General features: G+C 37.8%; 2 protein-coding genes across 11 annotated transcripts in view; one reads left to right on the forward strand and one right to left on the reverse strand.

Moving 5' to 3' along the window:
- Nucleotides 1-387: 387 nt before the first annotated feature.
- On the forward strand, nucleotides 388-2,394 carry KLHL34 (kelch like family member 34). Its single transcript, XM_020989909.2, is given in 3 exon segments — nucleotides 388-1,740; nucleotides 1,743-1,793; nucleotides 1,796-2,394. Coding segments are annotated over 3 exon segments (1,953 nt in total). The 5' UTR covers nucleotides 388-437.
- Nucleotides 2,395-4,902: 2,508 nt separating this feature from the next.
- Nucleotides 4,903-25,387, reverse strand: part of CNKSR2 (connector enhancer of kinase suppressor of Ras 2) — a 333,138-nt gene continuing 312,653 nt past the window's right edge. For 9 of the 10 annotated variants that reach the window (XM_078146630.1, XM_078146627.1, XM_078146628.1 and 6 more), the window contains 2 exons: nucleotides 8,246-8,442; nucleotides 4,903-5,926 (listed from right to left, as the gene is read on the reverse strand). In XM_078146630.1, coding sequence (XP_078002756.1) covers nucleotides 5,711-5,926; nucleotides 8,246-8,442 — 413 coding nt within the window. In that variant the 3' untranslated portion in view covers nucleotides 4,903-5,710. Of the gene's footprint in view, nucleotides 5,927-8,245; nucleotides 8,443-15,562; nucleotides 16,795-25,387 lie in introns of those variants that run through there. The other variant, XM_078146632.1, reaches the window with a different exon arrangement.

Genomic DNA, 25,387 nt, shown 5'->3' on the forward strand with positions numbered 1-25,387 from the left:
GCAGCCGGGGGAAACAGAAGCTCCTTTGATTCAGGTGATGGTGTGGCGCCACAGCTGTCCTTGGTGGGCAGTCTGGGACTCCCTCCCAAAGGTTGCATTTCTAAAAAGCTTTTCTGCCCCAGCAGCCCCCCAACCCCTCGAAGCTGGGACGGCTCCAAGTCCGGTGGATTCCACCTTCTTATCTCCTGTGGGCATTTTAGCCAGGGCATGGCTCACCTGTGCTAGGAGAGGGGGAAGGTGGCAACTTTCACACAGATGAAAGATGAAAGAGATCGGGACTTTGAAGGACGCTTGCCAACTCCGGTAATCGATAGTGGGGGCCGCTTCTCGGGTGACTTGAGTCTGAGCTGGTTTGGTTGTGCGGGATGCGTTTAGGGGTGTGGGACTTGTTCTTAGTTTACCCTTCTTCCAGCCTGCTCCCCTTTGCATGATGAACCATGAGTTACTTTCTGTCCTACTGCAAAGCTCACGGAGGCGCCATCCTCACCCACTACCAGGCCCTGCGCGACGAGGGCTTCCTGTGCGACGTGAAGCTGGAGGCTGAAGGCAGCGAGTTCCCGGCGCACAGGTCGCTCCTGGCGTGCTCCAGCGACTACTTTAAAGCTCTATTCAAGAGCTACACGCAGGAGTCTCAGGCCCCAGTCATTCACCTGCAGGTGCCATCGGCCACCGGCCTTCAGCGCCTCCTGGACTTCATCTACACTGCCTGGTTGCCCCTGTCCATGGACACGCTGGAAGACACGCTGGAGGCCGCCAGCTACCTGCAGGTGAGCGAGGCCGTGGGCCTATGCAGCCGCTACTTGGTGCGTCACCTGGGCCTGGAGAGCTGTTGCTTCGTGGCCAACCTCGCCACCCGCTTTGGCCTGTCCGACGCGCAGTCAGCGGCCGAAAGCTTCATCGGGCGCCACATGAGAGAGCTGCTGGACAGGGGCCCCGAGGAGGCGGGGCTTCTGGAGCTCAACCCGGGCTCGCTTAAGGCGGTGCTGGGCTCCCCAGATGTGCCGTACGTGGCTGAGGCCCGGTTGCTGAGCCTGGTGCTCGTCTGGTTGCTGCGGGATCCATCCGCCGAGCGCCAACCGCACTGCTCCAGTCTTCTGGAACGCATCCGCTTCGGCCTGGTGCCCCCCGAGGTGCTTCGTCGGGTCTATTCGGGCTCGGGCCTCAGCCTTCCCATCCGAGTGAAGGGCCTAATAATCCAGGCTATCAGCTATCACAGAGCCACCTCCCGCCAGCCCCTAATGCAGAGCGAGCAGACGAGCTGCAGGAGCCCCCAAACTCGCATCTTACTGGTCGGGGGGCGCCGGGCCAAGGAGGCAGTGACTCAAGATGCTGAAGATGCTCAAATCCCTCGAGGAGAGAATAGAGGCGATATTGGGGAAGCTGCAGATGAGCAAGCTGAACAGGAGGTTCAACCTGAGGAAGTAGATGAGTGGGAACTGACCCAAGATGTGGTCTCATTCGACGTGTACAACCACCGCTGGCGCAGCCTCACCAGACTACCCACCCCGTTGCAGGGACACTGTGTGTGCACTATAGGCAACTTCCTTTACGTGCTGGGAGGGGAGAGCCCAGCAGGCAGCCCAGCTTCTGTTTCTCCAACCGTTCCACTGGAGGTCACGGCCCAAGTGCACCGCTATGACGCGCAGTTCCACGTGTGGGCTCCCATGCCTGCCATGCAAAAGGCTCGGGCCCACTTCTGGTGTGGCGCTGTGGGGGACAACCTCTTAGCCGTCGGGGGTGTTGTGCGGGCGGGGCCGCCCTGGCCTCTGTAGAGATATACGACTTGGGCCGAGACGCTGGACAGCGGCCAAGGAGTTGCCACAACCAGTGTATGGTCACGCCGGGGCAGTAGGGGCCTGTGGCACCGTGTATATATCCGGGGGCAAGCTCGGAGGGCGGCCGGAGGATGGAGGTTTGGAACGGGGTGGCAGCATTCGGGATGTGTACTCCCTCAGCCCACAGGAGAGGGTGTGGAGTAAGAGGGCACCGATGAGCATCGCCCGCTTTGGACACCACATGGCTACGCTGCGCGGCGCGGTGTTTGCTTTCTTGGGGCGCTATGAGCTCTTTTCAGAGATTGAGCGCTACGATCCCGGGGCAGATCAGTGGACTCGGTTGCGGCCTCTGCTCTATGACCGCTTCTGCTATGGGCTGGCCGTGGTAGAGGAGACTGCACTTCTGTTAGGTGGGTTAAAGTGGCAAGATTCCAGACAAGTGCCCACCCGCAACGTGGTAGGCTATGATTTGGACCTCGACTGCTGGGAGGACATTGGTTGCGACATGCCCCAGGCTTGGAGCGGCCTGAAGTGCGCAGTGTTGCAATTAGCGGAAGAAGAGGAAGAGGAAAGGGTGGAAAAGATAAAGAAAGTGGAAACACAGGCTGAGGTGCATTAAATCATGCTCCTCTCATTTCAGGACGCAGTTATGATGACTCAGTTATGAAAATGGATGTTCCTGACTAGTACACTGTCCCCAAAATGATATTCTTTCTCTTCCAATATATCCTTAAAACCTATGAGATTGCAAGGGACAAGCACACAGAACAAAGTACTAAACTGAAGACAATTTGGCAGAATGGGAGTAAAGAAGACAGAGAAGAGGAAAGATATGATTTAGCTCCAGCAGTCTGATTTCTTGGAGGAATATAACTGGGTTAGGTAGTTACTTTTATTTACTTATTTTTAAACTATCACTTAAAATTGAGTTTTACCAGGTATTAAATGGAAATCATCTTTGTGCCAAAGCTAAAGAAACAAAATAAAAACCAAAGTCACTCAAGTTGGAAAATGTTAGCAATAACAGACTCTAGAGGATGGTGTTATTCTAGTACATAGTTGAGTGAGACAGTCCTCACTAAACAGCATAAAATTGCTGGAAGGAAAACTGGGTTTTCCATAACATACTATAATTGTGGTTATGCCCTATTTAATTCTTATGCAAATATTGAACTGAGAGACAAAATCTTTGGGAAAGTAATTTTTATGGCATGGCTGTTAGGTAGGGTTTTGTTTTTAAAATTTTCTGGCATGGTTTTGGATAGAATTTTAGTATCACTGACGTATGAATAACTAGTGTTCACAATGAAGAGGGTTAAGATGGGGGTCTAACAGAAAATGAAATATTTTCTGTATCCAACTTCTTTAAGTGAAACTCTCCAGATATGCCCCATATTCTTTTCTTGTAAAAAAAACTGACTTATTTTCTCTTCTTCTTTAAAACCTCTTCCCCTCATCCTGGGGAAGGGGAGTTACATGATGGAATACATAGAAAGGTGAAGGTTTATTTTTGTGCAAAATGAACTGGGAAATCTAGTTTTTAAAGGTCTCAGAGAGAATGGTTGTTTAAACTAAACAGGCTTAGGCCACCCACAGCATAACATTTAGAACACTTAATATAGCAGGATGACTACATGACTAAGTTACAAGGGTATGAAATGCGTGAAATTAAGTGCTTTGTAAGTATTCCTTTGAAAGCTGCATTTGTTCTGACTTTTCTCTACAGTACTCTCTCTTCCCTTACAGGCTTCGTGTTAATACAGCATCTGCAGTAGGTGCTTCATAAGTGTTTGTAGAAATGAATAGTCAGACTAGCACTTGAAATGCTGTTCAAGAAGGCATCACAATGAATGGTGCAAATGCACACTTTCATGCCAGGCTATCCATGAGTGTTTTAAATGTATAAAGGATTATTATTATTATTATTATTATTATTTTTACCTGCTAGCCAAAGTAAGGTTTAGGCAGATAAACTGTTGCATAGCAACAGACCTAGGCCTTTCCTTTAATTGCCTGGTGGCCTCATGATTTCAACTGTCCTATGTGCATTATCCATCCATTGCTGTCAAATATTTTTACGGATATATGTATATGTTTTTGGTCCATTAAACAACAACAGGGCTTTAAATGCTTGTTAGAAGAGCACACTTCATTTCAGGACAAGCATTTTTTTTAAAACTAAATGTACAAATCCACAAATTTAATGTGTCAGTGTCAGTACTCATGCAGTAAATAATTTTTTTTTCTTACAAATAGATTTTTTAAATGACAAAAATAATACACTGGACCTTAAATACTATTTCATATGAACATTAAGATGTGATTCCTCATCCATTTTGATTACATATAGAAGTACCAAAAATGGGCTGCAGAAAGGCCACTTTCCCTGTACAATTGTGCAAAGTCTGCAAAACAATAGCAATTCAAATGTAATTTTTAAAGCAAACAAAAGAAGGCTCCCCTGTGTAGCTTTCACTTCCTCTTCCTCAGCGAGGATAATCACTCGAAAGTATCTGAGCTCTTCAAGATTAAAGTACATTCACTGAGCTTAACAGGCTACAGTAATAAAGCTGATTAAAAGTAGGTCTCAGTATAGACAGTCATGGGGAGGGGGTGATCCCTCCTCTAAAAATATCAAATTGTGACTTTTAAATTATGCAGCCAGACACTGAGAAGCAGCACAATCATCATCATGCTGAGATCATGTTCAAAAACAAGCTAATAATTATAAATATATGAAGAGGAGTTTCCCCACATACACACTCCATTTTATAGAACAGTTCAAGAATATAAGAAAAATGTCCATTGTTTTATCACACATATAACTCACTGGAACATTTTTGAATAGACAGTACCCTTTTGCCTCACACAGAGTACATCTTAAATTTTTCCCTCAATATTCCCCAAATGTTTAATACATCCAAACTTTAACTTTTCAGTTATTTTTGCTTCCTTGTCTCTAAATGTAATTACTTAGTTTAATTCATAGATGAGGAAAATAAGTACGCTAACTGTAACATTCATTTATTGAATTTATACTTGATGACTTTTTTTTTGAATCGCAATTCCAAAATATGAGGTTGGTGGGTTTTTTTTTTTGTGTAGCTGCCTTATTGGGTGAGTTAAATCTGTTTTAAAAAATCAATACCCAAATTCCTATACACTCTCACAACATCCCATCACTAGAAAAATAAAGAAAGATTTAAAACAAGAAAAAAATAAAGCAGCTATCTCTTTGATTTTGGTCTTTTTTTTTTTACAAAAAAAAAAAAACACCTTACAAAGCTTTCCCCTGATATACCATTTAGTGTTCCCATAGATTTATAATAACAATATTTTCATTATCTAGCTTTCAAAAGTTAATTAACTATTAAGACATAGATATCTGATACCTGAACTTTTCTTATAGCAATGATTTTCTATTCTGCTTAACTCTCTTTTGTACTAACCTACATTACACAAAAATAAAACTACAGCATTAAACTTTGTGCAGTGTTTAAGAAAATTCTTAGCACATTTTAATAAATATAAAAGATTTATGTTCTTTCCCACAAGATGTCTGCATCTGAAAAATGTGATTCGGTTCTAAAGTTTTGTTTCATATAAAATTAACTTAAAGGGACAGTAAAGGTCCAATAGTAAACTGTCTTCAGCATTTACTACTTGAGGTCTTTCTGTCTCCACAGCTATTTGCAAAAATTAATTTTAAATTTTTAAAGACGGTTTATTTTGCACAAGGTAAACACAAGCCGAGCACTGGTCGCATATAAAATATACAAATGTTCGTTAAAGACAATGATGTCATGAGGTTTACTTCATATAGTTCAGCAACATTAAAATATAATTTACCAAGTTTCCCACACATGAATATAAAAACTACCTTATGCACTTGCTCAAAGGACAGGAGGGTGCCAGATGGTATGAAGACAAGACGATTACACATGCGTTTCAATGTATGAATGGGTATGCACTAGAGAGGATATAAGTACATCTACTTCAGAAGAAACATTTAGTGGGTCATTTGGGGTGCTTTTTTGACAGATATCCAAGAAGAGGTCAAGGTACATCTCTTTCCACTCTTGAAAGTCTTTAGATGTCAAATCCGGATTGTCTAGAACTTTATCTATAATGGCTACTTCTCCTTCTCTAGCCTGAAAGAAAAAATAGCATAGTTAATACTATATTCCATTGAGAACTTCAGGTTAACATTTCAAAGTTCTCCTACTAACACCATTGTGATAATTAAATAGTTTCCCTTCTCATATGGATAAATCTGATCTGCTTCCTATTAATTTTGTTTCTTAATCCTACTCATCAAAACAAGTCGTGCCTATATTACCTTCTGAATTGGTCCTTATTCTAATAAATTCTACTTCTCCAACCCAGTTTGCCTGTCTTCTAGGCTATTTCCTCTATGCTTATTAGCAGTTACTCTTGGGGGGAATTGACTCCAACCTCCTTCACCCGCTTTAGCCATATACCTTAAACCTCACTCACCATCTCTCAAAATGGTTCCATATTGAAGATCTTGAATTTTGAAATCCTGCTCTGCAACCACAATCTCTTATCTTTTCTTTGATCTCAGTATTTTCAATCACGCTAACAAATTTCAGTGGTTTCCTCTCATCTCCTGGATCAAATATAAAATCCCCTGTTTGGCTTAGCCCTTCATATTCTGGCCTCTTCCTTCCTTTCCAGTTTGCTTATAGTTCACTCCTTTCCATGTATTCTGCAGTCTAGTGCCTCTGGTCCCCCTTCTGTTTCTTGCACACAGACACTCCATCTTCCAACTCCTGAGTATTTTCAGTGGCTGCCCCCCATTCCTACTATGTTCTCCCTCCTTCTCTCTGTCTTCTAGCTTCTGTTGAATTTCAGCCAAAGTTCCACCTTCTTCAAGAAGGTTTTCCCAATGCTCCTTAATCTTAGTGCCTTCCCTCTGAAACTACCCTCAATTTAACACATCTCTATCTCTATCTCTTTGGGCAGCTAGGAATGGGTATAGGTTTGAGAGCTTGGGGAAAGCTAGATGGATAGAGTGCCAGGCCTGAAGTCAAGAAGACTCATCTTTGTAAGTACAAATCTGGCCTCAGACACTTACTAGCTGTGTGACAGGAAAGTTACTTAACCCTGTTTGCCTCAATTTCCTCATCTATAAAATGAGCTGGAGAAGAAAATGACAAACCACTCTAGTATCTTTGCCAAGAAAATCTCATGGACAGTATTGGCATGCTGTGGTCCTCAGGGTCATTAAGAGTCAGACACTATTGAATAACAATGCAAGCTGCTAAGTGCTGCTAGAGAAAGTTATAAAATTAAGCTGATTACCTTATAACAATTTATTGTTCTAGTCCCTCAGAATGGCTTTTCAGTACCATTTACTATTACTGACTCATTATATTCTTTATAATGACTGCTCCAATAATTACCTCTTTCCTCAAACTCTCAAATGTGTTTAGTTGTGTCTGACTTTTTGCTCTCAAACATATATTCATTCCTCATGATTATGGCAGATGACTTAGCTTTCTATTTCCTTAAGACTGAAGCCATCTAATATATATCAACAAAAGTCCTACACTCCAGGTATTAAAATTCAGTATTACCACTCTCTCGTCTCTTTCTATCAGAGAGTGAGTATCCCTACCCCTCACTAAAGCTAATTTCTACCCTTGCTCATTATTCCTCATTACTTCCCATCTGGCCTATTGCAGTAGCCTCCTTACAAGACTGCCCACCTCTACCTCCAATTAATCATTTAGACCACTGCTAGACTCATTTGTTTTATGTATAGATCTAGCCATGCCATTCCTTTACTCAAAAACATCTTCACAGTTGCTTGACTAAGTCAAAATACAAACTCTGGACCTAGAGTTGGTCTAGGTCTCAGCCTCTTACTAGCTGTGTGACCCTGGGAAAGTCACTTAACCTCTGTCTGCCATAGTTTCTTCTCCTGAAAATGAGAATAATAATAGCACTTACCTCTCTGGGTTATTATGAGGATCAAGTGAAATAATATTTGTAAAGCATTTTGCAAACCTTGAAGCACTATATAAAAGTAATTATTTTTATCCTTATTCCTTAAGCAACTCACTCTCATAATTATAGCACATAGAATATTTATCTCAGGAAATTAAAACACAGAAAAAGCAGGCTCTGTATTTTCCTCAAATTTTTATATTACTTCCTATTTCTCACCTATAGCTAAGTCACAAAGGATTTGCCATCTATTTGAGATTTTAATGAAAAATTAGGATGATATTTTCTCCTCCCAAATCAATTATTATACTAAGAATGGCAGGACCATGCTTTTCTTTTCCCATTCTTCACAATGGTTTCCCATGCTCCCAAAACAAAGTCAAAGTCAAAAAAAGAAAACATCTTATTTTGAATTTTTGCACCATGTTAGAACAATTCATTTCTAGTTCAAAAATGAACTTTGAAATAGGATTTTTTTCCTCTGCTTGCAATCCTACCTTTAAAGTGCTTTTAAGAATTCGCAGCCTATGCAGTTTTTCATTCACTATTGGATCGCTACACCTTTTTATGAAAGATTTCTTGTATTCCAGCTTGGTTGAAATTCGGTGTTCCCCCAAAGGTGACAAACTGGCTCTCTCCAATGCCTTGTATAAATCTTGCAATGAGTCAGCTAGGTTTTCTTCTCCTATTTCATCTGCAATATCCAAAAAAGAAAATGAAGAAAACATTAGCTGTTATTTTATATATTAAGCCAAAATCAAAACCTACTTCTTTGTTTACTTTTAAAATCAAAATGGATTATTTCTGTCTAAATCTAAAAAGTAGAATAACAAAATAGATGGAAAACATGTTAATACAATTCACAAAACTGTAAATAGCTGGCTAAATGAGATAAAGAATACTATAGCAAAATTTTCATTACCAGGAGGGAAATGCCCTGACTGATCAAATATTCTGATGAGTATCATAGATTTAGATCTGAACTTCAGAGGTCATCTTGTTTCACACTTTCTATTTAAAAGATAAGGAAATTAAGGCCCAGTGATCTTAAGTGATTTCCCAGTCACTTAGGGAGTCACCAGTGGAGCTGGGATGTAAACCCAGGTCCTTGGCCTCTAAGTCCAGCACACTTGACACCATCTCATCCTGCCTCTCAAGAAAGGGTTTTGATTTGTACATACTTGTTGATAATTCTCAAAGACTTCAAGTATGATATAATGTATAATTTAATCATTTTTGATGATTCAGAATGCACTTCGATATTCATAGGGCTTTGAGTCATTATTAAGATGCTTAATTATTATTAAAATGAGATTAGATGTGCTGGTTAACAGAAGTTTCTGATTGAAAAAAATGTCTTTCTCTAGAATTTACAGCAGCTAGTGTTGATACTTGTGAAAATATCTTTTACTTGTAATAAATCTTCCAAGAGAACAGCAAACAAAATTATAGAATGTCATGTTACTCTTACAGTAAGTGGTAAAATCGCCATAAAATATAATAGTAAATATACATGCCATGGCTCCAAATTGAAAGAAAAAACAAAATGGAACGTAGTAAGAGGGTACTTTAAATCAGAATGCTAACAGGAAGAAAGTTTTTTATAGAGAATGAATCTAGAGAACAGATTCCTTCCTTCCTTCCTTCCTTCCTTCCTTCCTTCCTTCCTTCCTTCCTTCCTTCCTTCCTTCCTTCCTTCCTTCCTTCCTTCCTTCCTCTGCATTTTAGAGTTAGATTCAGGAAAGACTCTCCAAACCTATTTCTCATTTTCCTCTTTTCACTGAAATCTGCAAGGATTCTAAGGTGCTTGTTTCTATTATAAGAAGCACACACACACACACACACACACACACACACACATACACACATACACACATACACACACACACACACACCCTTTTATCTAGGGATAGAGCATTGCATAGTGAGGTGATATCAAGTTTTTTAAAAAAACTTTTTATCATTGTTATCACACTGGAGAATCCTAATTATTTTGGTCTGTGAAAGCAGAATTCAGTGCTTTCTACTCTCTTTTAAAATCTGGATCTTTGTGCCTAATGTGCTGACAACTTATTTATTGTCTATTGATGCCACTTGTAATTGCTTCACTAGGACCTCTCTACATAGCTTTCAGAAAATTCCTCAACTGTTCCAGCATTTGTTTGAATTTGACATGCAGTAGTAGATTTTAATGTGAGAAGCCCTAAGAATAAAGGCTAAGAGAAAATAAGAGGTGCCAAGACACCATATCATCAAAATCATATTTATATTGTCTTAGCTTAAAAGGATGAATCTCTTTCAGAATTAAAGAGCTTCATATGAATTTCATTCAAGTATTTTGCTGAGAGTAACATGTTCCAACAAGTGTGATTTTAGTCACTCAGAGTTATTGTCCCTCCATTAGGAAATTTCTTGAGGTTACCAGCACATTGCATTAGTGTCATTGAACAGAAGTTGGATGTTATTTCCAGACATTTATTAAGCATCCAAGGGGTAGCATTGCACATGGACCAAAGGGCTGCCTTTGAGGCAGAAAGACTGGGTGCAAGTCCTATGTGACCACGGGGTAGGTCACTTAATAATTCAGTGCCCCCAGGCAACTCTCAGATTAATTAGAGATGAGTTCCTGATCTGCACTGGAGGAGGGAGTTTCTTGCACTGATGGAATCACAGGTCTGCATCTGAAAGAAAATAAAATAAATGTAAGGGGGCTCCATTAGGGAAGTTTCTCATAGAGTATGGACAAACTCCATGGTAGTGGTGGTGGTGGTGGGGAGATATTCTTATCAAAATGATGGAGATCATTTTGGTTCACCCCTCTCCCCACACAAATACCCACAATGTGCTTAATGTTTTCCACAAGTGAATACTCGCTTTTTAAATACCATGCTAAGCTTAATTCCTAATGCTAAGTTCAGATGTGAAGTTACAAATCCCGGTTACAACCCTTGTTCTTTCAATTTTCTCTCAAGTTAATGTCTTTTAACAGCATGGAATGGGATGAGTGAATGGGATACCCTGAAAGATAAGAAGCCTCACACACTAACAAGAAGGCAGTAATTTGACTGCAAAGGATAGTTTGGAAGGAACACACAGTCATAAGGTAGATAAAATAAGAACAAATTTAAAGAATAACTCAACTAAGGTGATAGGATAGAGAAGAGGTATGATACCATTTCATAAAATAATAGTCCAGACAAGGACTCTAAAATTATTGAGTCACTCCAGACTCTTGCTTCCAGGCAGGAGCTAATGCTAAGAAAACTGGGCAAATAAAATTTCATGCCAGATTTTTAGAGTTAGACACAGGAGAGAGGCTTACCAGATGTGAATTATAGTAGTTAAGACATAGGGTGGCATGCTCTATTATTAACTTTTCAACTCTAGAAAAGAGGTGAAGGGGAAAATGATTCAGATTATAGTTTTAGGATTTAAAGGAGGTTGGAGTATTTTGTGGTGTAATTTTTTATTTCCTTATAGTTCTGACTTATATTACCTAACAATGTCAATGAGTCTCTATTTTGTCTTAAAAACATTTTAACCTAGACTGCTTTTCCCATTTCCTAAATAATGGAGACTATTAAGGCTGATTCCGTATTTTATAAGTTGTTAATATAATTTTACATGCATTAAGGGGTCTGTGTAGCAACTCTGTTGCACAAATAACAAAATAAGCTAAATTATGTCTTTTTCTCTTTTCAAAGAAAAAAAAAGACTGCAACTATACAAAAGCATAGGTCAATGAGGGATTTTAACAGTTGTCCAGAGTATTAACTTTTCCCTTGTTAACACATTTAAACAGGGCATCTCAGTAGACAGGACATGAACACACTTTACAATGTGGTAATAGCACAGTACATACCTTTCCTATCAGTGATTATTAATGCATCCACACACACACACACACACACACACACACACACACATACACACACACACACACAAAATACAACAAGCAACAGAGTACTGGAACGGAGCAAGCAGGATGGATTATATTGCCAGGCTACAACAAAATGCAGCTCACTAGCCAGCCTTCACAATTCTGGACTGGACAAAGTATAGATTTCTCTTATATTTTAAAGAGAATTCAGTCACAATAGGATCTTATCTATTGCATTCAACAACTAAAACACAACACAAAACTCAACATTCAAAACAGAACAGACCTTTATTTTCCATTATTTTAAATTAGTTCCTTTGACCTTTGCTGGATGGATACCAGTTAAGCCAAGTTCTGCAAATGTCGCAACAACAAATACTGGAACACCTTTATTCTCCTCTTCCTTTTTTTCCTTCTTCTCATTTTTCCTCTTCTGGCTTCTTTCTCTTAAAAATCCTTCCTTTTCTTTCTTCTCTTAAACCCATTAGTTGGCACTGGGCTTGCTTAGGGCTGATAAAACGACCTGGTGAGGTCTGCTTTCCTGAAGACTCAGATTCTAAATGGGCCATATCAGTTAGTAGAGTCCTGGCTTAGAACTAGCTCTTGGACACATCACCGAGTGTTTTTAAAGAGCTGGTAAATTGTAAACAAGCATATTTGAATCATAACTATGCTGTTTTCATGTATTCATTTGTGCTATAATGGATTTTTTACCCGTCTCTCATTTTTTTTCCTGATTAAGCTCCAAGTGGAAAGGATTATTCTTGTTTACTAAAAATGTGTAAGCAAGGCTAGTGGCAGGTTAAGTTGTTGGGTTGCTTTCTTTTGTTTTGTTTTTTTGTTTTGGTTTTGAAAAGAGGACAGATAAAGTTCCCTTCGTCCTATAAAATTTCTAGCAATGACAATAGGGCTTATGATTAAGTCACTGATTATTTGTTTGCTGTGTCAGGGAAATTCAGTTCTGATGGCAAATGCACTGTAGCTGGTGCTAGAGGTGAAAAGGCAAGACTATCATTTGTTGCCTCATTTATATTCCATTTATACTGCTAATCTAAGAATGTGATGAGCTTGGAAAAGGTTCTTTTGTTGGGTCCTGAAGTTTGAATATGTTTTCATGGTCACAAGTAGCACAGGAAAGCTCATGGGAAAGGTTAGGTAAGTCAAAAATAAAAGGAAATTCTAAATAGGAGATTGGAATTCTAGCAAATTGCATATTGACATGGTGACACTTTTCTCACATAGGAAGAGGTCTTTGATTGGTTCCCTTTCTTGTACATAAAAGTGTGAACTGGGCAATAATAATGTTCTCTCTCTGCCTTTGTATCTTTCTGTTTCCTTCTCCTCATGTGGCAAGGGTGAGCCATGCAAGAGTTTGTAGTTTGTATGATTATTCAATTGTGAGTTTTTCATTCTGATTTGCTGTAGTGGCATTTGTTTAACTTTGGTGAAAAATAATAACAGAGAGAGAGAGAGAGAGAGAGAGAATATCAAAACCTAAGTTTGCAACTGAATTTCTCCCCTCCCCCCCACGAAGCTTCTATTGCAAGGGGAAAAGTAAGCTATGAGAATCCACATTAAAATCGTTAAAGAAAAGTGCACTCTGCAGCTGAGGTCAAATCTGGAGCCAAAGAAAGAGTTGACTTTTTTGGGGGAGGTTAGAAAGAAATTTGGACATCTAAAGATAATTAAAATCTAGTCGTTTTCTGTGAAACTTTCGGCAAAAAATAAAATATGGTTTAATGAACCCATTGGATTCCAGGACAATGGTTGAGAATTCTTTCCCTTTATTTATGAGGAGGAGATGATGTTCATTTAAGGAAGAAGATAGTGTTTATTAAAAAAAATCACTTACGTACCTGTGGAAACAACTGTTTCTTCAGAAAGCAAGCTATATCTCAAGGCTCTGCTGCTATAAGCGCATGAGTTTGGAAAAGGTTAAATGACACATGGCTCAGGATGCTGCACATAGCAGCATTAGTCATCAAGCAAATTTGGGAGGCCTTTATCCTTATATAAAAAGCAGCTTCTTTTAAGTCTCACAGGTTTGTTATCTCTCTCCATTGCATGAAGAATACTTGTCCTTTTCTTTCACAAAGGACAAGATGTTTTTGCAGAAATGCCAGAAGCATATTGGATGTTGGTACCAGCTTACTGATGTCACCCTATATAAAAGTCTATTGATATATGTTGTGACGTCAGACTTACACTTTTTCAGCACTTCAAAGAGGGTGGTAGAAAGTTTTTATGATCCTAGATTTAGAGTTAGCAGAGACCTGAGAGATCATTTAGTCCAATTATTTAATTTTACAGATGTGTAAACTGAGGCCCATAGATGTTAAGTGACTCACCATAGGGTATGCACAAGTAATAAATAACAGAGCCAGGATTTAAAAAAAAACCCCTGGTCCTTTGATCATCAATCCAAAACACTCTTTATTGTATGAGCTGAGAACACACTAGGTATTACTTATGTTTCTGAAATCAGTATTTAATGTTCAAATTAAACATGGACTATTTATTCAGACTTCTTATGCAGTTAGATGATCAATTACTACAGAATACAAATACAAACAAAAATGGAGGGAGTAGGATAGAGTAATGTAAAGGATACCGAATTGGGCATTAAGGGACCTCTGTTAGTGTGGAGGTAGCATTGTGGGATATGTCTTCCTGCTGAATTAGGAGACAGAGGACCTAAGTTTGAATACCAGCTCTTCTACTTACTATCTGTGGGATTTGGGGCAAATCACTTACCACCAGAACTTCCATTTTCTCACCTGTAAAATGAAGAGGTTGGACTAAATGGCCTCTTATAAGTTGACTTTTGGCTTTGTTGTTAACTATGTGCCTTTGGGCAAGTCAATAGCAAAAAATCTTTCTAAGACTCAGTTTCCTCATTTGTAAAATGAAGGAGTTGTATTTGATGGCATCTAAAGTCCGTTGCAGCTCTAATTACATGATCCTAGGATCTCTCCCTCACAGTGATAAAGAATGTCTCAACACAGAAGTGGAATAATATCCAAAGGAGATAAAATTGGTTTTACCCTATTGACATATAATGTCAATATGTAAGTTTCTTCTGGCCACAGGCAAATGATATTAAATATATTATTAATTAACGTTGTTCAAAATGGTAATTAAAGATGATTTAAGATTCTTGCCTCTGCATATAGCGCCTTATCCCATTTCTTGTACATAGTAGGCACTCCAACAGATTTTTTTTCTAATTGAATAAATAAATGAAGGAAGGAAGGGATATTGGGACCCTCATTTAGTTTTAGATCAACTTCATTGCTGTTTTTAATGGAGTCTAATGACAACTATATAATGTACTCAATAAGTTTTCAGCTTTCCAGAATAGCTTAAATATTGAATCTTCTAGATTTCTAAATCTTTGTTGATAGAGAATTTATGTATTGCTCCAAGTTCACATGCGGAAACAATAGATGCTCCATTGGATACCTCCTTCACCAGGCATCGAAAGACTTGGGAATATGGGGAAATTTGATCAGTTGTAAGAACACCTAACTCTTAGGCAGACTATCTATGAAAGAACATTGTTCTGCAAATAAGTAGCAATGTTTGTATTTGGAAATTAATATGGAGAGTGTACTCCTTAATCAGGAAAAACTATTCAGATCATGAAGTTTTATGCTATGGTTAAAGTGTGGAGCTTGTTCCAAGTCAATCCCATTGATGCTAAATACCAATAGAAGGGCACTTTTGATGAATTTCCACATCAATAGCCATCATATTTAAAAATATTTTAAATAAGTATATTAAAATCAGCAATAGCTAGAAGGCAAGTTGATGTGATTTTATTCACAACACAAATTTCATCTGTGAGAAGGATATTTTACTTCTTTTTAGGGAGGAAATTACCATCAAATATATTTGGCATATTATTAAGCTATCTAAAATGATTAGATACCAATTGGTCACACATTTTTATTTTTATATAATATATATTTTTACAGATATTAACATTATTCAATACCACACACTGCGATGACAGGAAGAAAAAACATTTCAAAATACAATTTTAAATTATCTGTCCATAACACAGTATGAAATATCCAGTAATTAGCATTGAAACTATTATGGTATATCTATGTTTAACTAAATAAAAGGAATTGCACATCCACTACAGAGAGAGAGAGAGGCTAATATTGAGCCACAGAGTGCCCAGCACATAATAGTAAATAATAACATCTGAATCTAGCTTGAGTGACATCCAGACAAAATACTGGTCTCGAAAACAAAATTATAGCCCTATGGAGTCCAAGTGTTTTATAGATAACCCCTTATATTTGTCCTATGAGGCAACAACACTTCCATACAAGTCCCAGAAGATAAGGAGGAACTGAAGATCTTATCTGAGGGATCTAATAAAGCCCAGCATGTGGACTCTTCTTCATCACTGTCATCTAAGTCAGTCTTTATTACATCAGAATATGCATGATAAAATATTAGACATATTAAGTCTTAGAACAGGCTGTGTATGCCTTGCCATGGTAGATTACACTTAATTTAGGATGATACAGCAAATCAACTTTTTATAATTTTTTTTAAAAATGCAAAACACACATACAGGTTTTTATTCCTCCACTTTTCCTGACAGAAGATAGTGAAGAGTCCACAAAAAAGCCAGGATTTTATAGTTATCAAAGCTGATCCCTCTTTATTTCCTTGATGTCAGAAGAATACAATAGAAGTGCCACCAATGTGGAGCCCTTGCCCTGTTACACCCCCTTTCCCCTTCTGTTCTCCCATAGAGATGGCAGTTTTTCAGCTACTGTCCTCCATCTTGCTTGGCTTTGATTTTATGCCTAAGTCCCAGTGCAGAAAGGATGTATTCTTCATAAGATTGCTCTGCCCTTTTAAAATCCCTTTCTGGAGGCCCCAAATGTAGACATTTGGTAGTCTAAACTTATAAAAGTCTGTTTTCTGTTAGAAACATCAAAGAAGAACTTATTAAGTTTTCGGAACGGAGGCCATTAAGTTGCTTGCAAGCGGTTGAAGTTGAGTCTGCGCCGTGTCAACTCTTTCCGATCTAAATTCTCTAAACTTTAGCTTATCAATCTGTGAGTCCATTGGGTTCAGTGCCAAGAGAAGTGGATCCGATTTGGCATGGAGAGGTTCTATCAACTCTCGCAGTGTATTAGCCTAATATGATAAAGCAGTGATACAATATGATGAAAGACCTGCGAGTGCTATCATTTCCATATCATATTAGTATTGTATTAGAAATAGAGTCATGCAATACTGATAAAAGAGAAAATAGCAAAATTTGGCAAGACTTGTATATGGTTTTCAGTACCATAAGTTCTTCTCTGTCTGCATGCAAGTCTACTTATGCCCCCAGAAGGCACTGTTTCCTTTAAAGTGTTTATCTTGGGTATACAAAAGGTAACCCAAGGCAGGTAAATCTTTCCACAATCTTGATTTTATTTAAAAAATCCATATTTTAAAAAAAGTACATCTTTTATATATAAAAAAATCATAGTCTAAATGATCAATCATAATAATCACATTGAATTGCATTTCTTTCCTCTATGAAATTATGCCTGAGTTCTATAAATTCAAGAATGAAGGGAAAAAGTTATTTGGCTCATTTTGGCATCCAGTTACCTAAGGTGTGTCATTCTCAGGTAGCCTACTCTCTGAGTTCCTAATCTATGAGGCAGTAAAAAAGTTGGCTAAAGAGAAGTTCCTTCATTTGGCTCTCCCAGCAGAGTCATGCACTTCAACATAAGAGGTGAAAGTCCAAGTTCTGAAGAAAGTCCAACAGTAATAGAGGAAGAATAACTGAAAGTGATTTCATATTTAATCAGAAATCATATTACCTGGGGCAAGGTACCCCAAGGGTATCTTTACCTGGGGAAACAGATTCTACAGAATTGAATTATTTAAGGAACAGGAATCATTTTTGTTAGAATATACTATGGGTCCTTCTATCTAGTCCAGGTGTGGGGACCCTGTGGCCTCAAGGCCACATGTGGCCCTTTAGGTCCTCAAACACACATGTGGCCTCAAGGTCCTGCAAGGTCCCCACCCCTTATTTCTAGTTTATATTAATATGGCTTTTGAGAAATCCAACTTTTGGCCAAGGATTGATTTAAACTCTATAGGATTCTGTAATACCTATCAAGTCACATGATGAAGTAGAGTACTATGGGCATGTCAAGGAGACATAATAACAAGAAAACAGCAGAACATATAAAAATGAAAAAACAATGGAAAGCCTTTTTACAATTTTCTTTGGGAAAAGGGCAAAGAAATATTTCCTAAAGTACCAGAAAATAGGGAAAAGTGCACTTCAGAAATCAAAAGGTTTACTTTTTGTTGATCATATAATCTTTCTTTTCATTCGGGAAAAGGGTATTTAATGAATATGAAATGCCAACTTCATTTTTTTTTTTCAGAATAAAGATGGTGCACCAAGAATTTATAATTTGGGTAAAATTACACAAAAGAAAATATTTCACTTATTTAGATGATATAAAAGTATGTCTGTTTTTTAAACAAATATTTAATTGGTGCTGGACCAATTAAAGCAAATACCAAAAGTCTAACCATAAAAGGGAATCATCATACAGTAGACGGCATTTTAGATTTTCAGTTAGGATACCCTGGATTCAAATTCTGCCTCACTAACTGTGAGACGCTGGCCAAATCACTTACCCTCTCTGGAGACTCAGCTTCCTTATCTTTTAAAAGGGATAACATAGCACCTACCTTTACTTCTTTTTTCCAGACTCAAATGAGATAATATATGTAAAGCACTTCATAAACTAATATATTACTCATGTCATGTATAAGTATTATACTAGCTCAGATAACTGCAAATATAAACACTTTCTAACTTAGAAACAGGTGTGTCCAAAATTTTGTAAGTCAGTTTTTCTGGAACTCAATTCTCCATAGAAACAATGTTATAAATGGTGTTTAGCTTTCCTGAATCACCCATAAAAGTCAGTTTAAATGATAAATGTATTTGAAATAAATTATCAATAACTCTTATTGTACCCAACTTCAATTTATAACACTTTTTATAGAAAACAAAAACAAGTATAACAACATTGCTGTGTATGTGTGTAAGCCAACTTGTAGTTTGGTAAGGGACTGAATTAAAACATGTGTGTAAATGGGTCCATATCACAAAAGCTGACTTTCCATCTTTATGTATAGTAGTGAAAATGTGACATAGCTTTGTCTACAGTAGCAATGTCCTAAAATATCATGTTAACTAGTTGAAAGTCTTCATCTTTATATTTTTTCTGTATGTTTTAGTATTTTAGGGCCTCCATAGCTTACAGTGTCTCCTTTACACTTTCTTTTGGGTCTTTATGTAAACCTCACTCTGCTTCAACTTGGGTGTGTATCTGTCTGGTTTTCTCTCTTATTATGTAGCTTACTCTTTTGAGTTGTCTTTCTCTTTCTATTCCTCTACCTTAGTAGTTCAGAGCAGTCTGGATGACACATAATACACTTTTTTTTTTTGGTGAGGCAATGGGGTGAAGTGACTTGCCCAGGGTCACACAGCTAGTAAGTGTCAAGTATCTGAGGATGGATTTGAACTCAAGTCTTCCTGAATCCAGGGCAGGTGCTTTGTCCACTGTGCCATCTAGCTGCCCCATAACAGACTTTAAAAAAAAAACTCTCTGTGGTGTTTATTGGAGATTTTTATTCTTTGATGTTAACTAAGAGAAGGGTAAGATGAACATTATCTATTTTTCTTAAAAGCCTAAGTTACATGTTTAAAAGCAGCTTGAGGGAATCGGTAGACTGCCAGCTCTGAAGTTGGGAAGAGCTAAATTTAAATCTTGCTCCTAACACTTTGTACCTGTGTGACTCTTCCGGAAAGAATGTTAGATTTGGAGTCAGAGGTCCTGAGTTTATAATTTTGCTCAGCCAATTACTCCTCCTGCAACTGATCTTGGGCAAGGTACTTAAGAATTCTAGGCCTCATTTTCCCTATTTGTAAAATACAGAGGTTGGACTAGATGACCTTGACTTTTCCAGCTCTAAATCTATTGTCCTGTCAGTTAAAGGGTGGAAAAGGTTCTCTCTCCTGATTAAATAACTTATGTGCCCCTTGACTGATTTTTCCCCTTACTTGATAAATGGCCCTAAATATAAAATAATGGGTTATCATACACACTATGTAAAATAAAAATAATTTTTGAACCTTTCAGGCAACCAGATTTTGCAATATCAACCACGCAAGCATGACAATCCAAAGATAATTGATCACTGCATTCTTACTAAGAATGACTCTTACTTGATAAGCTTTAAGAGCAATAATGTACATGGAGAAATAACTAGCCTGGTTGAAATAGAAATAGATCCTCTATAACCGTTATTTGGTTCCTTCAAAATGCAGTGATAGAGCTGGATTTTTTATTATGCTAAGGTACATCTCTATTTCCACTACCAGCAATAATGTGTGAAAAGTACATAACATAAAATGTTTTCAAAAGGAAAGCTTTCTGAGAACCAAGAAGTTAAATCCATGTAGGATACTAGAAGGCTGATTTCCTTCTATTTATGTTTTATATTATATTTTAAAAAATCTTGTCCCATTAAAGACTACCAAGCAATGAATCATCATGTAAGTACCAATAAAATGGTCATTAGGTATGCAAAGAGCTTAGTAATAAAGAATACATCCCTAATAGTACTTGTCAGAAATATCTGCTGATCCCTAGGGGAAAAAAATACCTTTGAGTTATACAGGAAAAGCCTTGGGGGAGAAAGGTGCTTAGAAAACCCATTTGTCTAAATTTACAAGAGATGGGATGAAAAGGCAACAATTATAGATCAGAAACATCAGCTAAAGAGCATGGAACCGAATACTAAAGAGATGAATGAAATGGCAATTAAACTTAGCCTTACGTCTTAAAAGAAATAGTGAGAAACACACAGCAGAAGTAGAAGAAAGATTTCTGCAGGTGTCTGGCAAGAGGGAGCAGTAACTAATAGGTGAGATAGAAAAGATAATAGAGAGGTGAGATTATTCAGGTTCAATTCAAGTCAGGGGAGAGCAAGCAAAAATAAATCCAGAGTTGTGCTCGATCCAACTTGTAAAGGGTCGAGAAAGTTTATTGTTAAATTTTCAGTCTGGGGGCAGCTGGGTGGCACAGTGGATAGAGCACTGGCCATGGAGTCAGGAGGACCTGAGTTCAAATCCGGCTTCAGACACATAACACTCACTAGCTGTGTGACTCTGGGCAAATCACTTAACCCCAATTGCCTTGCAAAAAAAAAAAATTCAGTATGAGTACAGAAATCCATAATGGCTACAGATTGGGACTTTACTTATTGTTTTGTTGATTTTCTGGATTTAAGAAAGTGTTGATAATAATGCAGATTAAATTTAAGAGTGTTTGTATACATTTCTACCCCACCTCCTCCAGCCTGGTCGTTAAACGTTTACCAGCACACCCTTGTGCTGCTCTATAAACACTGCTTGAGTTCAGCAGGAATGCAGTAGAAGGCTCAGGGAACGAAATCATCACTAGACTGAAGGCCTGGTGATTACTGGTGATTACAGGCTAAAAATAATAACTTTTAGTAAACTGGAATTTATATGTTGAGTGGCTAGGCAACACAGTGGATAGAGCACTGGGCCTGGAGTCAGTAAGATTCATCTTCCCGAGTTCAAATCTGGCCTCAGATGTTTACTAACTGTGTGTCCCTGAGCAAGTCACTTAACTCTGAATACTGAACCAGAGAAGGAGATGGCAAACCACTCCAGTATCTTTGCCAAGAAAATCTCAAATGGGGTCACGAAGAGTCGGACACAATTGAAATGTCTCAACAACAACAACAATTTATAAATCACTTTAAGTTTTGCAAAGTGCTTTTCATCCCTTATCTCATTTGAGCTTCACAACGCACCTGCCTGTTATCCACTGCCAGTCTCTTTCCTTTTTATAGGGAGGGAGGTGGAGAAGAGTGGATCATGAACAGTAGACAGTCAAGTTGATTGTCATTGAAAAGTAATGATAACAATAGCTAGTATCTATCTAAACCCTATGTACCAGGCATTGTGCTAAGTGCTTTACAATTATTACCATCTCATTTGCTTCTCACAACAACCCTGGGAGGTGGGTACTATTATTACCCCCGTTTTACAGATGAAGAAACTGAGGGAACCAGAAGTTAAGTGACTCGCCTGTGGTCACTCAGCTAGTAAGTGTCTGATGCCATATTTGAACTCAGATCTTCCTGACTCCAGGCCCTTTGCTCTCTATTCACTGAGCAACCTAGCTACCTTCGTAGGCAACAGACAGACTAAATCTTCCCATTTAAAAATGTAAGTAATTTATGAGATTCACTTGGTAGGGAATTTAATTTATGAATGTGTGATTTCACATATTCATCCTCTGCTTAGATAATAGCTCTTCTGATATCTAAAAATATCCCTGCTGGATTTAAATAATACATGTCTTGGGAAGGGGGGTGCTAGGTGGTGCCATCGTGCATAGAATGCTGGTCTGGGAGGCAGGAAAATCCATCTTCCTGAGTTCAGATCTGGCCTGAGACACTTACTAGTTGTGTGACCCTGGGCAAGTCACTCAACCTGTTTGCCTCAGTTTCCTCATTTGTAAAATGAGCTGGAAAAAGGAAATGGCAAACCACTCCTGTTTGCCAAGAAAACTCCAAATGGGGTCATGAAAAGTTGGATAAGATTGAACAGCAACAAAAGAGCTGTTTATGTATTTCATTGTATATGAGTGTGTACACCCTTAGATGATTAGAATCTAAAAAGTACTATGGAACTGATTTATATAATTGATATGTGCTATCAGTTTTCCCTTTCAAATTCAAGCAATATATATTACCTATATAAACATATTACATACACATATTTACACATACACACATATATACACACATATATTACTTATATGCACACATATACTATATGCTTTATATGTAATAATATATATATGTACACTATACATATGGGCAGTAAGTCCCTATTATAGTGCTTGAGTCACAGAGTTGAAAGAGGGAAAACTTCCTTGTATAGAAATGAAACTGTGGTAGTTTCTTAAAATGTGAAGAATTTCAAATGCTTTAGAGCTGTTACATTTCAGGGCCAATTCGGGACATTAGCAACTCAATGGGCACTTACCGTCCACTCTGAAGCAAACTAAAACATTCTTGGCTCATTTAGTTTCTCATTCGCCTGCCAGCAGAGGAATGTGTGACCATCCTCAGAGGGTGGTCTTAGATTTTGGAGAAATATGACTTCTATGTGAAGTCTGCAATTTTTTAAGATGTTAGAAGGCTTATTTTAAAACAATTCACCATATGCAAGATAAAAATGTTTACAGGGGGAGTATTGCTTCTCATACAGAGGGAAAAAAATGGGGCTTGCTTCTTTGAATGGTAGATAAGTGAGACTGGTGTCTGTAGAAGTATATTTGCATTCTTCATAAATATGGATGCATTTGCAAAGTATCTCAAAAGCTAAGATATAATGGATAAATCTTAGGCCCTAGGAGTCCATGTAAGTTAATGAGTTAAATGACTTGTCCAGAGTCATATTATAACCAGTAAACTGTAAGATACAGGATTTGAAACAAAATCCTTATGGTTCCAAGCCTGGCACTCTAGCCATTATATTTTCCTTCCTCTATTTAGAAACATGTAATTTAAAAATATAAAGGTTCTTTATACATTTTGTTTTATTTGTGTTGATAATATTTCAACAGTTGACCCAAACACTATTCACGTATTTCAGTTGTATCCAACTTTTCCTGACCAAATTCAAAATTTTCTTGGCAAACATACTAGGGTGGTTTGCCATTTCCTTCTCCAGCTCATTTTACAGATGAGGAAACTGAGGCAAACAGAGTTAAGTGACTTGCCCAGGGTCACACAGCTAGTAAATGTCTGAGGCCAGATTTTAACTGAAGAGGATGAGCATTCCTGACTTCAGGTCCCAAACTCAAACTAAATAAGCAAACTGAATTGATCCCAAGACTATTTTTTTTTTATTTCAGTAAATGAACAAAGATGTCTTCTCTGTCAATTATATAGATTTTCCTATTTAAAAAAATCACAGATTTAGAGTTGGAAGGGACCATAAAGCCCATCTAGCTTAACTCTCATCTTTTACACACGAGAAACTGAGACCCATAGAAGATAAGTGACACGCCCATTGTCACATATGCAGAAAACATAAAAGACAGGTTTTGGAACCTGGTTCCTCTGATTCTAGAGCCAGGAGTCTTCCCAGTATATGGCACTTTTTTCTGAGGTAAAATTTCACATTTTCATGCTGTCTCCCCTTTACCCTCCCACCCCACACCTTTCTGAAAACAAAGTTCTTTCCATTTCAGTCCAACAAACATTTATTATGCACCTACTATTTTTAAGGCACCACACTTTTAAGATTAATCAAGCATTCATTAAGTAATGGACAACATCTACCTATCATTAAGCACAGGAGATCATATGACAGGAAAAGAATAATGAAGGAGTATCAGCACCCTACTAGAAATACCAAATAAAGTTTTCAGCTGGAATTATGGATTTTTCAAAGGAAGAACTCTCAAACCAATGGGACAAACTATTTAAACAAATAGGACAACCAGATGTTTGGGGAAATAATATTGTGACTGACGATAACTCTGATTTAAGTTTTATACACTATGTGTGTCTAAGACGTGGCATATTAACATAAAAAAGCAAAAGATACAATTTAGATTCTAGTTACCCATTCTTAATAAATTGTGAATATGGAGAAGGTCTATTGATCTTTCAGTATATTCAATAGAACCTACCTCATAGGGTTGTGAGGATCAAATGAGGTAATATTTGTAAAGCACTTACTGTGGCTGGCATGTAATATGCAACATATACATGCCTATTCCTTCCTCTTTCTTTACTAACTGAAATTGTGCATTATATATTTGATTATCCTTATTAAGCGAAAACATGTTGCAACTGAAAAAGAATAATGATATCTTCATGGTGTGACTGTAGCATGCTTTACCTTTGACTTTGATTCTTACTATTGAAATCCTATAATTCAAATACTTGGATTTTATTAAGTGGACCACAAAATGTTCCCCTAAAGTACGGTTTTTCAAAACATAGAGAATAAATATTATCCATTAGAACGCTCTCTTTCATCTCATTGCATCTAGACTACTTGAAAAGCTGGAATTTCTCCATGTAAATTTAGGGGCTACAAACAGATGAAGTTTCATGTCACTGGCTACTCTTAAAGCTATGTTTTGTTTTCTTTTTATACAAAACAACAAACCCTTTTATTGATGAAGGCAGAGATATGAGCCGTCTGTTTTTACATCACTGTCATTTCTGTACGTGCCCCATAACCTCTGGAATTTAACACTCTTAAGACTATATTTTAAAAATGAATGTTTTCTTACATTTTAATATAGATTTTTTAAAAAAAATCAATATTATAGAATGCATATTCCCTCCTCCTCTATGCCTCCCCCACAATACATTGTGTAGTACAAACTAGATGTCCATTTATCTTAAATTATACATCAAGGAATGTTTTTAAGTAACCTCTTTCATTAGCTACCATGACTGACATTTGTCGTTAGACAAAAGGAAATACTGGATGCTTTTCTCTGAAGACTGAGATGAATGGGGATGCCATATTGGTTCAACTAAAATCATTTTTGCTCACAGGAAATTTCAGCTTCTGACACTCTTACATTTTTATAATGAAAGGAAAATGCTTTTTAAGAGGCTTTCATTACCA

This window comes from Phascolarctos cinereus, unplaced genomic scaffold, assembly GCF_003287225.1.
Source record: "Phascolarctos cinereus isolate Bilbo 61053 unplaced genomic scaffold, phaCin_HiC Scaffold_726;HRSCAF=1367, whole genome shotgun sequence".
NCBI classification, from domain to species: Eukaryota; Metazoa; Chordata; class Mammalia; order Diprotodontia; family Phascolarctidae; genus Phascolarctos; species Phascolarctos cinereus.